At 38.8% G+C, this 14,646-nt stretch overlaps 1 protein-coding gene across 1 annotated transcript; it reads right to left on the bottom strand.

The window, feature by feature from the left end:
- Window positions 1-224: 224 nt before the first annotated feature.
- On the bottom strand, window positions 225-14,300 carry LOC136751445 (exosomal polycystin-1-interacting protein-like). The gene is made up of 2 exons (XM_066707066.1): window positions 14,179-14,300; window positions 225-2,869 (listed from the first exon to the last, which is right to left on the bottom strand). Exon 2 carries the CDS (start codon window positions 2,829-2,831, stop codon window positions 2,169-2,171), a length of 663 nt encoding a protein of 220 aa, XP_066563163.1. The 5' UTR covers window positions 2,832-2,869; window positions 14,179-14,300; the 3' UTR covers window positions 225-2,168.
- Window positions 14,301-14,646: the final 346 nt, after the last annotated feature.

The following is a 14,646-nucleotide window of genomic DNA, read 5'->3' as shown; positions in this document are numbered from 1 at the left end:
GAATTTGATATGCTTGGTTTTTCAGTCAATCTGAAAACTGAAAACTCATTGGTCAATTGGTTTCTCTTTTAAGAGAAATTTAACAGATAATACCCTGTTTCTCCTTTCTCCTCTCACAGGACAGCTTTAGGTCAGTCTGGTCAGGCCGGAAGCGGTGTGTCTCTCTCTCTTTCTTGTTGCTCACTGAAGAATGAAGAAGTTTAGAGACTAAACTTCTCTTTGTTTTTTATAAGGTTTCCTTCCAACCAATAGCATTTTGCCACCACCATGACTTGGGTAATTTATGCTAATGTAATTTAGAAGTCTGGGGTCCTTTTGAATTTGGCTAGGAGCCAATAAGAGGACAGGTCCCTTTTGGTCTTTTGTACAGATAAGGTTACCAGGGGCTACCAGAGACTACCAGTGGCTACCAGGGAGCTTAGATAAAAGGAAGGAAGTCTGTTTCCTCTACAGAACCAGATAGAACAGAATTTCCCATAGAAAAATACATTCTAACAAATAATATCTTACAGGAAGGTATGTGTATATATATATATATATATATAGGTGAAGTGAATAACACTGATAATCTCGTTATCATGGTCAGTGGGTGGGATATATTAGGCAGCAAGTGAACATTTTGTCCTCAAAGTTGATGTGTTAGAAACAGGAAAAATGTGCAAGCGTAAGGAACTGAGCGACTTTGACAAGGGCCAAATTGTGATGGCTACATGACTGGGTCAGAGCATTTCCAAAACTGCAGCTCTTGTGGGGTGTTCCTGGTCTGCAGTGGTCAGTACCTATCAAAAGTGGTCCAAGGAAGGAAAAGCAGTGAACCGGCAACAGGGTCATGGGCAGCCAAGGCTCTTTGATGCACGTGTGGAGCAAAGGCTGCCCGTGTGGTCCGATCCAACAGACAAGCTACTGTAGCTCAGATTGCTGAAAAAGTGAATGCTGGTTCTGATAGAAAGGTGTCAGAACACACAGTGCATCGCAGTTTGTTGCGTATGGGGCTGCGTAGCCACAGACCAGTCAGGGTGCCCATGCTGACCCCTGTCCACTGCCGAAAGTGCCTACAATGGGCAGGTGAGAATCAGAACTGGACCACGGAGCAATGGAGGAAGGTGCCCTGGTCTGATGAATCACGAGTTCAAGATGTTGACTTGGCCTCCAAATTCCCCAGATCTCAATCCAATCGAGCATCTGTGGGATGTGCTGGCCAAACAAGTCCGATCCATGGAGGCCCCACCTTGCAACTTACAGGACTTAAAGGATCTGCTGCTAACATCTTGGTGCCAGATACCACAGCACACCTTCAGAGGTCTAGTGGAGTCTATGCCTTGACGGGTCAGGGCTGTTTTGGCGGCAAAAGGGGGACCTACACAATATTAGGCAGGTGGTCATAATGTTATGGCTGATTGGTGTATAATGATGGGGCGAATTGTCATCGGGGGCGAATTGTTATAGGGGCGAACTGTCATGAGGACAAATTGTCGCCGGGGCAAATTGACGGGGACAAATTGTCATGGACCCACTTAAAGAAATGAGGGAAACTGCAAAGAGATATTAAGAAAGGGATCAGGAAAGCAAAGAAACATAGCTCTTGGAGCTAAAACTAATGCAAAAAGCTTTTTTCAATACTACAACAGCACAAGGTCAATAAAGGAGTAAGTGAAACAGCTAATGGGCAAAAATGGAAGTATCTAAGATGTGGCAAAAGTTCTTAGTATTTCACAGAGGTTTTTACAAAATAAAAAACAGATAACATGCCACAGCTTAACAATCAGTCAAGTCAAATTCAAACAAATCACCTGCGTCAGATGGTATATTTCCAACAGTACTTAAAGAAATGAGGGAAATCATTTATAGGCCGCTAACTAAAATATTATTCACACAGGGAGTTGTTACAATCTGGAACATACAATCTGGATGTGGTTGAAGCTGAAAACTTGGGAACATTCAAAAATAGACTGGATAGGATCCTTGGATCACTTAGTTATTAATGGACACCAAATGAGCATGATGGGTTGAATGGCCCACTTTCTTATGTTCTTATGTTCTTACCACTGATCTAGAATGTTTCCAACATAGTTCTGTCAGGTAGATGATTCCTTGGAAACAACACTTGTGCCATGAATGGACACCTTTTGAAGCATGTGACCCACTGTTTGAGCTGTAGTAAAGACAGGCTAGTAGATAAAAGTAACTTGACATTGCTGGTTATCAGCTGGTTCAGGAGAGGCAGCAACAGACAAATAGGGGAAAAACTCCCTGATGCTGGGCAGATTTCTAACGCTGTAGGCTTTAAATGAAGACATACCATTGAGTAAAGCCACATCCAAGAAGGACACCTGGAAGGGCAAGCTGAGCTTCTGACTTAGCTGGGCCCTGGATTTCCCTCTGCTTTTCTCCACTGCATCGATGCTTAGGACCTGCTCGGGGAAATGAGCCCCAACAGCACTGTTGAAAATCCGCAACCTTTTCAGCCCAAAAACAATGAGGTATTCTGCAGAGAGTTGGCTGCTCCCACAGGCAGCCAACCGGAGGTCCTGCACTGAGCTCTGATTGACCAGGACGTTCAGCACCCAGGGATTGGCTACCCAAACAGTTAGACCTCCCTGGTAGGTGAGCCCGATGTTCCCTGTGATGATGGTGGACTGGGGGATGGTCCTGCAGCTGCACAAGATGTTGGCTAGAGCATAGTTGCAGGCCTGGATCTCTGAGGCACAGCTGCAGTTTCGGATGCTGTTGCTGCCGTCATACAGGAGAGTGCTGTTGGGGTGTTTGGCTGCAGCTATGAGTCCCCATAGAGCAGAAATCAGCAATGGGAATGGGTGCACCCCTGAAGCCATTCTGGGACCTCACTTACATTTCCGTTCTCTGCTGCTGCCTGGGAAAACAAAATGTTTGTGTACAGTGTTGAGGACTCACTAATCGTCATCATGTATTCAGATTACAATAGTTAAATAACTATTCCATTAAGGTCACCCAGGTTAGAGGAATATTCTGATTACTTATTTAAAAATCTGATATTACTTTAAATATTTATTCTTAAAATTTATGGAAAAAGGCACAAATCTTTAGCAAGGAAATGGCATGAATCTGTAAGAGTTCACTTTGCAAACATTAATTTACATGCAGTGTAGCTAATGAGATTCAGCACTATTCTGAAAGCAAGCATATTGGAGGTTGCCATAAACACATGGAGGTAGTTCCCTTTCCAGTAGTCTCTTTCAAAAAGATAATTAGACACATCATAATCAGATTTTTTTTGTGTGTTTGTCTTTAATTCAGCAGTAATTATAACATGTTCCATGAAGGTCTAATAAAGAAATATTAGATTTTTAAAGAATACAAGTTTTTGCCTAATACAGTGTGTGAGCATCCCTTTACATGCATGTACTTGAGTGAGCGAGGGAATAGGATGCAGAGCAGAGCAAACTGCATTGAATTGGGTAGTCTTCAACACTCACTCCCACCCCAGCTTGTTTAATCATTGGTTATACACAGCTGGTTAAGGTTTAGTTTCATTCCACTATCCCTGTATTTCATTACTCCACTGAAGGGTGCATTGGAGGAAACATAAATCTTTCTTTGCTCCTTCCATAAGGAACGGGTACACCTAATAAGATGTGATAATAGTACTTCTGTCACATGATGAATGCCTCTTTATCCTCTGTATATCTTCCTGATAAAATAGCTGTAATTAAACCACTTTTTACAAAATCCAGTGCTGACCCTAATTTACACTACCAACCTATTTCAAATCTTCCCATACTTTCTAAGGTTCTAAAGAAAGTAGTTGCAAGTTGCAAACTTTTTCAATTACTAATATTTATTCAAAATTTTAACCAGGCTTCCATTCCGGCCAGGCAGCCACAGTACTGAAATGGCCATATTAAAAGTATTTAACGTTTAACGTATTAAATGTTTCAGTCTTCAGATTTAGGGCATGTCACTGTTATTATTGTACTCGACTTAAATGTGGCCTTTGACACAATTGACCACCAAATATTGATACACTCAGGGTTGGTCCAATGTGTCTTTTATGCCCTGTTTCCACTGGCGGACGCTTAAGCGTCTGGTTTTGTGGACGGTTAACTATCTGCTGCCAGACGTGGCCGTAAGCGTCCGTCACGTCCACTAAGGAAATACTTCACTTTCAGAAGCGGAGATGTGTACTTGACTTGCAGACAGACAGGGAAGAGATCAGCTACATTATGTCAGAAGATATAATCTCAAGTGCCATGTGGGATCACAAAGAAATTACAGTTTTATTAGCAGCATGGAGTGAAATCCATGTACAGAAACAATGACTGCTTACAGTTAATAAAAAGTGTATTAAAAACTTGGATTTCACAGGACCCCGGTACAGAGTCCCTACTAAAAATAAACTGAAGGATAATAATCGGATCGGTAACAGCCAATTTTATTTACATTTTATGAACAACTGGACAGTGTTTCAGGCTGTCATTTTGTGAATGGTGTGCAGGGACAATCCGCAGAGACAACCAGTATGAAGGCGATCACGATTTAATTAACGTGTGCCCATTTATGAGTTAAATTAATGAATAAATAAATACAGCAGATCTGGGTTTCCCTATGCGTCCATAAGTCCATAAACACCATGACTGAAACATGCACACTTTAGTTAAATTATAACCTGCTATATTGTAGCTGGATGATTAATTGTGAAACGTGTGTATTTTGTTTCAACTGTAACTTGCCCTAGTTAAGGACGTCTGCTAAGTAATTTATAAATAATATGGCAAAAACTATTGTTTGCAGTTACAAATCTGCAGAAAGAGAATTAAGTTAAGGGAGTCACATTGTGCCATTTAAAATACATATACACCGATCATCCATAACATCATGACCACATGCCTAATATTGTGAAGTCCCCCTTTTGCCGCCAAAACAGCCCTGACCCGTTGAGGCATGGACTCCACTAGACCTTTGAAGGTGTGCTGTGGTATCTGGCACCAAGACGTTAGCAGCAGATCCTTTAAGTCCTGTAAGTTGCGAGGTGGGGCCTCCATGGATCGGACTTGTTTGTCCAGCACATCCCACAGATGCTTGATTGGATTGAGATCTGGAGAATTTGGAGACCAAGTCAACACCTTGAACTCATGATTCATCAGACCATGCCACCTTCTTCCATTGCTCCGTGGTCCAGTTCTGATGCTCACGTGCCCATTGTAGGCGCTTTCGGCAGTGGACAGGGGTCAGCATGGGCACTCTGACTGGTCTGTGGCTACGCAGCCCCATACACAACAAACTGCGATGCACTGTGTGTTCTGATACCTTTCTATCAGAACAAGCATTAACGTTTTCAGCAATTTGTGATACAGTAGCTCGTCTGTTGGATCGGACCACACGGGCCAGCCTTCGATCCCCACGTGCATCAGTGAGCCTTGGCCACCCATGACCCTGTCGCCGGTTCACCGCTTTTCCTTCCTTGGACCACTTTTGATAGGTACTGACTACTGCAGACCGGGAACACCCCACAAGAGCTGCAGTTTTGGAGATGATCTGACCCAGTCGTCTAGTCATCACAATTTGGCCCTTGTCAAAGATGCTCAGGTCCTTACGCTTGCCCATTTTTCCTGCTTCAAAGACATCAACTATGAGGACAAAATGTTCACTTGCTGCCTAATATATCCCACCCACTGACAGGTGCCATGATAACGAGATTATCAGTGTTATTCACTTAATCTGTCAGTGGTCATAATGTTATGGCTGATCAGTATATATATATATATATATATATATATATATATTGCAATATGTTCTATCTGTGTCATCAAGCTGATTTCACTTTGCAGTATAATCGTAGAATGCAAACAGTAGCCAAAAAGTGAAACTAATCCAGTAGGAATGGTGACATGGATTTGTAATAAGGCACTATAACTCCACAGCCTTTGTGGCACACTTTGTTGAAACAGAAAATACAATTAAACACTGTGAACTACAGTAGTGAACTACAATTTAAAAAATGATTTACACTATTTATTTTTCATTGTAGTACCTGTCTCTATAGTCTTAAAATATTTGAATGATAAACAATTCAGTTAAAGCAACCAAAGGTAAAGGTGGAAAAGGACCAACAACTTGGCAACCCTCTTATAATAATTTTTTTTTCAGATATTTTCACAGATATGATTACTGGCAAATGCTCTGGTTATATACATATATACAGACAGGTGACAAATTAAAGGAAAAACCAACATATAGTGTCTCAGTAAGTTGTTGGGCCACCACGAGCTCCAAGAACAGCTTCAATGTGCCTTGGCATAGATTCTACGAGTCTCTGGAAATCTACTGGAGTGATGGAAGACCATTCTTCAGGTGTTGAATTGGGTTGAGATCTGGTGACTGCGAAGGCCATAGCATATGATTCACATCATTTTCATTCTCATCAAACCATTCTGTGACCGCTTGTCCCTGCAGGACACTATCAGAGCGTTAATATTTTATTAACAACTGGATGGTGTTTCAGTCGTTGGGAAATGGGTGCAGGTCTGTTGTACAGCAGCTCTGCAGAGACCATCAGTATGAAGGCGAACATGATTTAGTTAACGTGTGCCCATATACAAGTTAAAGAAATTAAGAAATAAATACCCTGCTAACACACAACCTTGCCATAACATTGTAGCAATGTAATTTACTTTGTGGTAACATTGTGTGTTAGCTGAGTAAATGCCATGACTGAAACGTGCACACTTTAGTTGAATTATAACCTGCTATATTGTAGCTGCTGTTACTGTATAATTAAGGTTGAAATGTGTATATTTTGTTTAAATTGTAACTTGTCCTGGTTAAGGGCATCTGCTAAGTAAATTAAAATTACACAAATCTGTAGTAAGAGTATAAGTTAAGGGAGTCAAGTTGTGCCATTTAAAATACATCTATCACATCTAGATGATGATGATGATGATGACAATAATAATAGACTACTAAATAGCAAATATGTATTGATATTGTTGCACATAGATAAATAAAATAAAATATTATTTCTGAATAAAATGTTGTCTATGCACGTTTAGTTCTTCCTAATATTTCTTAACAGAAATGTATATTTATAAAACTGTCTCCAATCACGTAAGCAGAAAGAATAAAATAGCCACAAAAGTCCTTTCCACATCAGGCTTTATTGTTTTTAAACCGAAACACAACACTGTCCCACAATCGCTCTGCACACCAGGGGAGTGACTTGCTACAATGGCCAGGTTTGACAAAAAGCTCTGGAACACCTCCGGCATTGTGGTCAACTGGGCCTTCTCAGCATTTTTATACATGCCACAGGGCATGATAGGATGTTAATTGCTTAATTGTATGATGCAGTACACCTGTTTGGGGGCATCTGCATTTGTTATGTTCCTCCACTCATTTATTCAGATTTTTCCTTTAATTTGTCAGAAAGACAATTATCGCCAAGGCGAATTGTCAAGGCGAACCTGTCTGTATATATGTGTGTGTGTCTGTGTTTCTTAGAATAAATCAAATCATGTTAAAAGAATGTTATATGTTAGCAATGGTTAGAGTTGAAGGGTCTCAGGGTAATTTGAAATTATTAGTATAATTGTCATATAAGAAAGGAATGGCTAAAATATAGTTTTGGGTATAATAACCCTCCTTCTTTAAGAAATAGGACTCAAAATAAAGATATCAGCAACAGATAAAAGCACTTTAAATTTAAAAGCATTTCATAGTACTATCTTTTCTCAACAAGGTGGAGCAAGAGGTTGGCTGTTCTGTAGTAACCAGAGTAATTCAAGTCCATGACAATTCGTCCTGGACAATTCGTCCTGTGACAATTTGTACCTGACAATTCGCCTTGGCGATAATTGTCTTTCTGACAAATCTAATTCATTAATGTGTTACTTTTTCACTTAAGCGTTACATTAAATGCGGATGCCTTAATATTATTATTATTATTATTGATTTCTTACATGAAGTTTGGCTGAATTCGAATAATGATCTAACTAAATATCAATGACTGAATCTGCCATGCTCTGTCTGAAATGCAATTCTAATTAGGAGAATCTAAAATACTTATTAATCGCCCTCTAATTAATATTCTACTCTGATATTTTTTAACTCCAGGAAATTATATATTGAAATAATAATAATAATAATAATAATAATAATAATAATAATAATAATAATAATAATAATAATGTACACATAAGAAAATAATAAGTACTGATCAGGAATCAAACCCAGATCATCAGGTTTGCAATGCTGTTCCCTAACAACTGCACCAACTGATATACAAAGCTAATATGAAACCTATTTTTAGTAGCCTGCAGCTGTCATGACTAATTCTATAAAACTTAATTATTGGGGTTATAGTCTCAAATAAACACATACATTACTATAAATAATACAAAATAGTTGTGTGTGTGTGTTTATATATATATATATATATATATATATATATATATATATATATATATATTCTTATAGCCTGCCTACTATATATACACATATGTGTGTTCTATGGCTCTATAGTAAGTGAATGCACTCATGGTTACAAATGGTTTAATAATTAAGAGTTAGACTCCCCCGAAAGAGGCAAAAATAGAAGGGTGGGGGGGTCGAAACATGAATATATCGTTCATACCCCCCCCCTCACAGTTTTTGACCATCACCCCCCCATCTAAAATTTTTTGCTGACCCCCCAGTTTGTCATTGTATAATTCGCACTCTGCATATAATGATGGGGGTGAATTGACGCGGGGACGAATTGCTGTTGGTAACGAATTGTCGCCGCGGTGAATTGTCGTGGGACGAATTGACATGCTCCTGAGTAATCTGCTCCACCCTGTCTGGATATATGTCTGTATGGCATAAGGAAATTAAAGGAGGAACAGCCACTGTTACAAAACAGGAAACAGAAAGTTGCTTTAAAACATAATGCAATGCTGAAAAAACTCATATCTGCTCTAACTGTTGGGTTTTCAAATGTCATAGAAGTGATGAGAATTATGTGTGTGAGGGATGGGTGAGAATGATGTGTGGACATTGAAATAGTTCACATGGGTTTCATTTGAATTAACTTTAGTTTTTTCTCCTACAAACAATGTATTTAAAAAAAATGTAAAAGGTCTCATTACACTTCTGAAAAATCTGTGATGTTATGAGAGAGATTGACGGTGATTTTGTTTTAGAAATTATCCTTAGATTTTACTGAAACTCACCATTAAACAAACACACACACACACACAAAAATGTGTTTGTTTAATAAACTAAGATTAGAGCTAGTTTTAACCCTTTAGTTGAGTAATTTACCTTAATTAAATGTATAAACATTATATTTGATTAGGTTCTTGAACACTGATTTAACCTAAGTTTCCATCTAAGTGAACTGAGTTGTAGTTAAGCCAGTAAGTTAAGTAACTTAAGTTAATTTCTATTATACAATGTGTATTTTTCAACCAATGCTTGCAGCAACAACTACCTTTAAATACATGTCTTGAATGTGGGCTCGTACTGACATGTTATTTGAGCTGTACACATTTTATTGAAAAGCCATGAGACTCCACATTCAAAAGAATAATTTAGTGGTGTGAGAACTGAAATAACTGTAAATCTCCACAGATCCAAGGCTTTGGTAACATATTAGTGATCGTAAATCCGTTTTTTTTCCTTGGGTGATTTGCATTGACCTTGCCTGGGGGTTGTGCATTCCTCAGGTACACTCCCTCAGATTTGAGAACTGCTTACATTTTCCCACTGAGCTCTGATTAACTCAGACTTATGAGAATGATGTTTGTGAAACTTCAATTTCAATTTTTCCATTTCACCTAAGGATACAAATCAAATGTTAGTGGTTTCTTCTTTAGTAAACCAAAGCTGAATGCTCTATTATTTGACACTTTCTAAGATTTAATTTCTTAGTAATGGAATATTTCAAAGTACTTTAAAAGTAACTAAGGGGAGATGAACCAGAGTAAATGAATTAATCAAATCTAAGTTAGTCTTAGCTTGTATATATTTATTCCTACTTATTGGCAAATCTAAGTCTCTGTGCTTAATGAATGCATATATTATACAAAAACCTTTCTCTTTTCCAAATTAAACTTACATTTTGCCTGGTATTGTACTTGCTTGACTCACATATCCAGACCCAACTGGAGAAACTGAGGAGGTGGCAACAATAAGTCCTATAGCCTGCACAAGGCAGGAACACACCCAGGACAGGACGCCAGTTCATCACTGGCCAACACACACACATACACCTACAGGGCAATTTAGTGAGGCCAATTAACCTAACTTGCATGTCTTTGGGCAGTGGGAGGAAACAGAAGCGCCCGGAAAAAACACACGTGGACACAGAGTGAACATGCAAACTACACACACAGGCCCCTGAGCTGAGACTCAAACCCAGGACCCCTGAGCTATGAGCTAGTAGTGCTAACCATCACACCACCATGCCAGCCGCTGCCAGGGGTGCTAAGTGTTATAGAGCAAACAATTTTCTTATTTGTAGTCAAACATTGCATTCAGATGTTTTCAACTCAATAAAAGTTTTAATTTTTAACTGGTCCCTGATCACTGATCACTGATCCCCAGAAGACATTTTGTGAGTCTTCCCTTCTTTAAGAAGTAAAAGTTTTGTATTTTTGTATTATTATTGTATATAGCATTCTAAGCAATAGATAGTGAGTGAACGCCTGTTCTTGTGTGACAGGATAAGGATGGTGGATTGACAAGTATTTATTTTTGCATTAAGATTCTTGTTTTACATCCATAATAGCAATGATAATATTGGACAGTGCTTTTTAAACCTAGTCCTGGGGTCAAACTCGGCCTTCTGTTTTCCATCAGATTTAATTAAATGACTCACTTTTGTTTTCACTTTCTAAGAAATGTGGCTTGAAACTCGAAATATACAATTCATTAAGAAGTTCAGCTCAGTAATTGTGAGCACTACTGGAACACAAAACAGAAGTGTTCCAAGGAATTTGAGTGCTGTTAATTGAGTCTGCATGTATTTGACTTTGATCCAAAGTCACACTTAAGACTATAAAAAGGTAATGTAGTTGTAGACTTACCAAAAAGTCCAGTTAATTGAACTTGCTTAAGATAAGTGTAAAATCTGCACTGCCTCTCTTTACATGTCAGTTTGAGCAATCAGTGTGTTTAGATGAGTTCTGTGCTTCTGTATGCTATGTATTTCAGGTAATGCAACACAAACTCTGTTCAGCATTATCGAATTTTCTCACTGTATGAGGAGGTGACTTCATTTCAGAAATTCCAATCAAATGTATAAACCCAAATTACAACACTAGTTTGTATACCTTTTCCTAAACCTGACACTAACCATATCCATATTAACTGAAGATCCACTTGTAATTAATATATCATTTAATTTCATATTAGAATGTATGGTTAAAAGAGATGGCGGATTAAGAACGGCACAGATAAAAGTTGCAGTTGACTCAAACATTTCCATGGGCACTTTCATACACTGCAAAACACTGTTTTTACTTATTTAAAAAAGGTTTGTGCCGTGTGCATCTCCATCTTTTTGTTTGGAATGCTTAGTTTATCATTACATGTTTTTCATGTGATGTTAGGACATCAACTTTTAATCTACATTAATAGACCTGAGAAAAAGTGCATGCAATTTTCACAACTATATATGAAACTCAGCAGAATTCTTTAGGAATGTATGCCCATTGTTTTGAAGTGTGACTGAGTGTTTGAACTTCTCAGCTGATTTGTCAATACATGTAAAGACATACAGTGGGGGAAAAAAGTATTTGATCCCCTGCTGATTTTGTATGTTTGCCCACTGACAAAGAAATGATCAGTCTATAATTTTAATGGTAGGTGTATTTTAACAGTGAGAGACAGAATAACAACAATTTTTTTTTAAAAGCATTTCAAAAAAGTTATAAATTGATTTGCATGTTAATGAGGGAAATAAGTATTTGACCCCTTCGACTTAGTACTTGGTGGCAAAACCCTTGCTGGCAATCAAAGAGGTCAGACGTTTCTTGTAGTTGGCCACCAGGTTTGCACACATCTCAGGAGGAATTTTGTCCCACTCCTCTTTGCAGATCCTCTCCAAGTCATTAAGGTTTCAAGGCTGACGTTTGACAACTCGAACCTTCAGCTCCCTCCACAGATTTTCTATGGGATTAAGGTCTGGAGACTGGCTAGGCCACTCCAGGACCTTAATGTGCTTCTTCTTGAGCCACTCCTTTGTTGCCTTGGCTGTGTGTTATGGGTCATTGTCATGCTGGAATACCCATCCACGACACATTTTCAATGCCCTGGCTGAGGGAAGGAGGTTTTCACCCCAGATTTGACGGTACATGGCCCCGTCCATCGTCCCTTTGATGCGGTGCAGTTGTCCTGTCCCCTTAGCAGAAAAACACCCCCAAAGCATAATGTTTCCACCTCCATGTTTGACGGTGGGGATGGTGTTCTTGGGGTCATTCCTCCTCCTCCAAACACAGCGAGTTGAGTTGATGCCAAAGAGCTTGATTTTGGTCTCATCTGACCACAACACTTTCACCCAGTTCTCCTCTGAACCATTCAGATGTTGGCAAACTTCAGACGGGCCTGTACATGTGCTTTCTTGAGCAGGGGAACCTTGCGGGCGCTGCAGGATTTCAGTCCTTCACGGCGTAGTGTGTTACAAATTGTTTTCTTTGTGACTATGGTCCCAGCTGCCTTGAGATCATTAACAAGATCCTCCCGTGTAGTTCTGGGCTGATCCCTCACCATTCTCATGATCATTGAAACTCCACGAGGTGAGATCTTGCATGGAGCCCCAGACCGAGGGAATAATCGCACCAACTGTTGTCACCTTCTCACCAAGCTGCTTGGTGATGGTCTTGTAGCCCATTCCAGCCTTGTGTAGGTCTACAATCTTGTCCCTGACATCCTTGGACATCTCTTGGTGGAGAGTTTGGAATCTGATTGATTGATTGCTTCTGTGGACAGGTGTCTTTTGTACAGGTAACAAGCTGAGATTAGGAGCACTCCCTTTAAGAGAGTACTCCTAATGTCAGTTCGTTACCTGTATAAAAGACACCTGGGAGCCAGAAATCTTGCTGATTGATAGGGGATCAAATACTTATTTCCCTCATTAACATGCAAATCAATTTATAACTTTTTTGAAATGCGTTTTTCTGGATTTTGTTGTTGTTATTCTGTCTCTCACTGTTAAAATACACCTACCATTAAAATTATAGACTGATCATTTCTTTGTCAGTGGGCAAATGTACAAAATCAGCAGGGGATCAAATACTTTTTTCCCTCATTGTATAGTACGAATTGTAGGTACATTTTAGAAAGGCAAAATAATCTTCTGTTCTTCCACTTTCATGAGAGTCACTGAGGCAGTAAAGCATGGGGACAAATCATAAATTACAATCATGTATCATATCATGTTTTAATTTCTAAGTTGTAGAAAATGACTATGTTAAAACTGGGAAGGATCCAGGTCTGTACCTTGAGATTTGCAAGTATTTCAATGTTTTGTCAATAATAAACCTATGTGTAATCTAATAGTTTGTTTCTTTCTTAGCAAGCTTTCACCAAATTATCCCATCATTAACAGCTCAATTGAAACTGAAACTGTCATATGCATAAAATTGTGAGTTGTGACACAAAAGCATCATATAGTTACAGGTAAGTGTCATAGAACAATGTTAACCGAAAAAAGGATTTGAAAAAGCTTTTCAATTTAACAGTTGAATACCCTGTCTGTCACCATACAATTTTATATCTAGACACTTTCTAGAATAGGTTGCTGTGCATCATCAGTGTTTTTCAGGCCCTTGACTGATATATAGTAACAGTCTTAACTTATATCAAGTATTATACTTGATTTTGTTCTTAACTGCATGCTGGTTATTTGCAATTTCTTTTTTGTAATTAGTGCAGCACTACCTTTGTCAATATATTTTGATTTATTGAATGATTACTGTGTGAATAGTACAGTATAATGATCTATATTATCATTAGCATTAAAAATAATGCTAGCAAATTAAGGGTCAAACAAACTGTTATTTTGCTGCCAGTACTTAATATTTTGTTGAGACAAATCAGCTTTCCTAGCTTTTAGATGGTGAATAGAAATAAACATGCAAAGGTACAAAGCTTGTAGTCTGTATATGGACTGAATACAGAGTTGCAGCGACATCCATGTTCATTTTGAAAAATAAAATGACATACCTTTCGAAAACAGTAGTGTTCTGAGCCTTCTGCTTAACAGTTGAAGAGAAACTAGGATGTTTAATGTTTTCTCATCTTTTTTCTTTTCCTTGTTGATCTTGTTTAGATACCAGCTTTCCTAATCTTACTTGGGATGGAATGCAACCTCTGCACTTGCTCTACTAGTAACCTCCCCCAACCCCCATCCCCGCCCCCACCCCCACCCCCCCTACCTCCAAACCAGCCTCCCTTTAGGTGTAACCATAGCAACCCAAAATAGACCCTATTCATTTCATTATTTAAACAGCAGGACAAGAACTTGTTGTATACAGACTCCCTGAAAACTATTCATTAAGTTTGCCACAGTTGTAGGGGACTTTAAACAGCTTGCCACTTAATTTGCACATCTCAAACAACAGCTAATTTTACATACAGCAGGGTATTTACAGGGATATCTTAGGCAAACATACCTATAAATACATTTGCTCC

The sequence above is a fragment of the Amia ocellicauda genome, chromosome 6 (assembly GCF_036373705.1).
Source record: "Amia ocellicauda isolate fAmiCal2 chromosome 6, fAmiCal2.hap1, whole genome shotgun sequence".
Classification (NCBI taxonomy): Eukaryota; Metazoa; Chordata; class Actinopteri; order Amiiformes; family Amiidae; genus Amia; species Amia ocellicauda.
Note: the sequence above shows the minus strand (reverse complement) of the source record. Positions and strands in the feature narration are given on the sequence as shown.

Excerpts from the sequence above, each read along its gene's own strand:
- LOC136751445 (XM_066707066.1), bottom strand. The coding sequence starts at position 2,831 with ATGGCTTCAGGGGTGCACCCATTCCCATTGCTGATTTCTGCTCTATGG.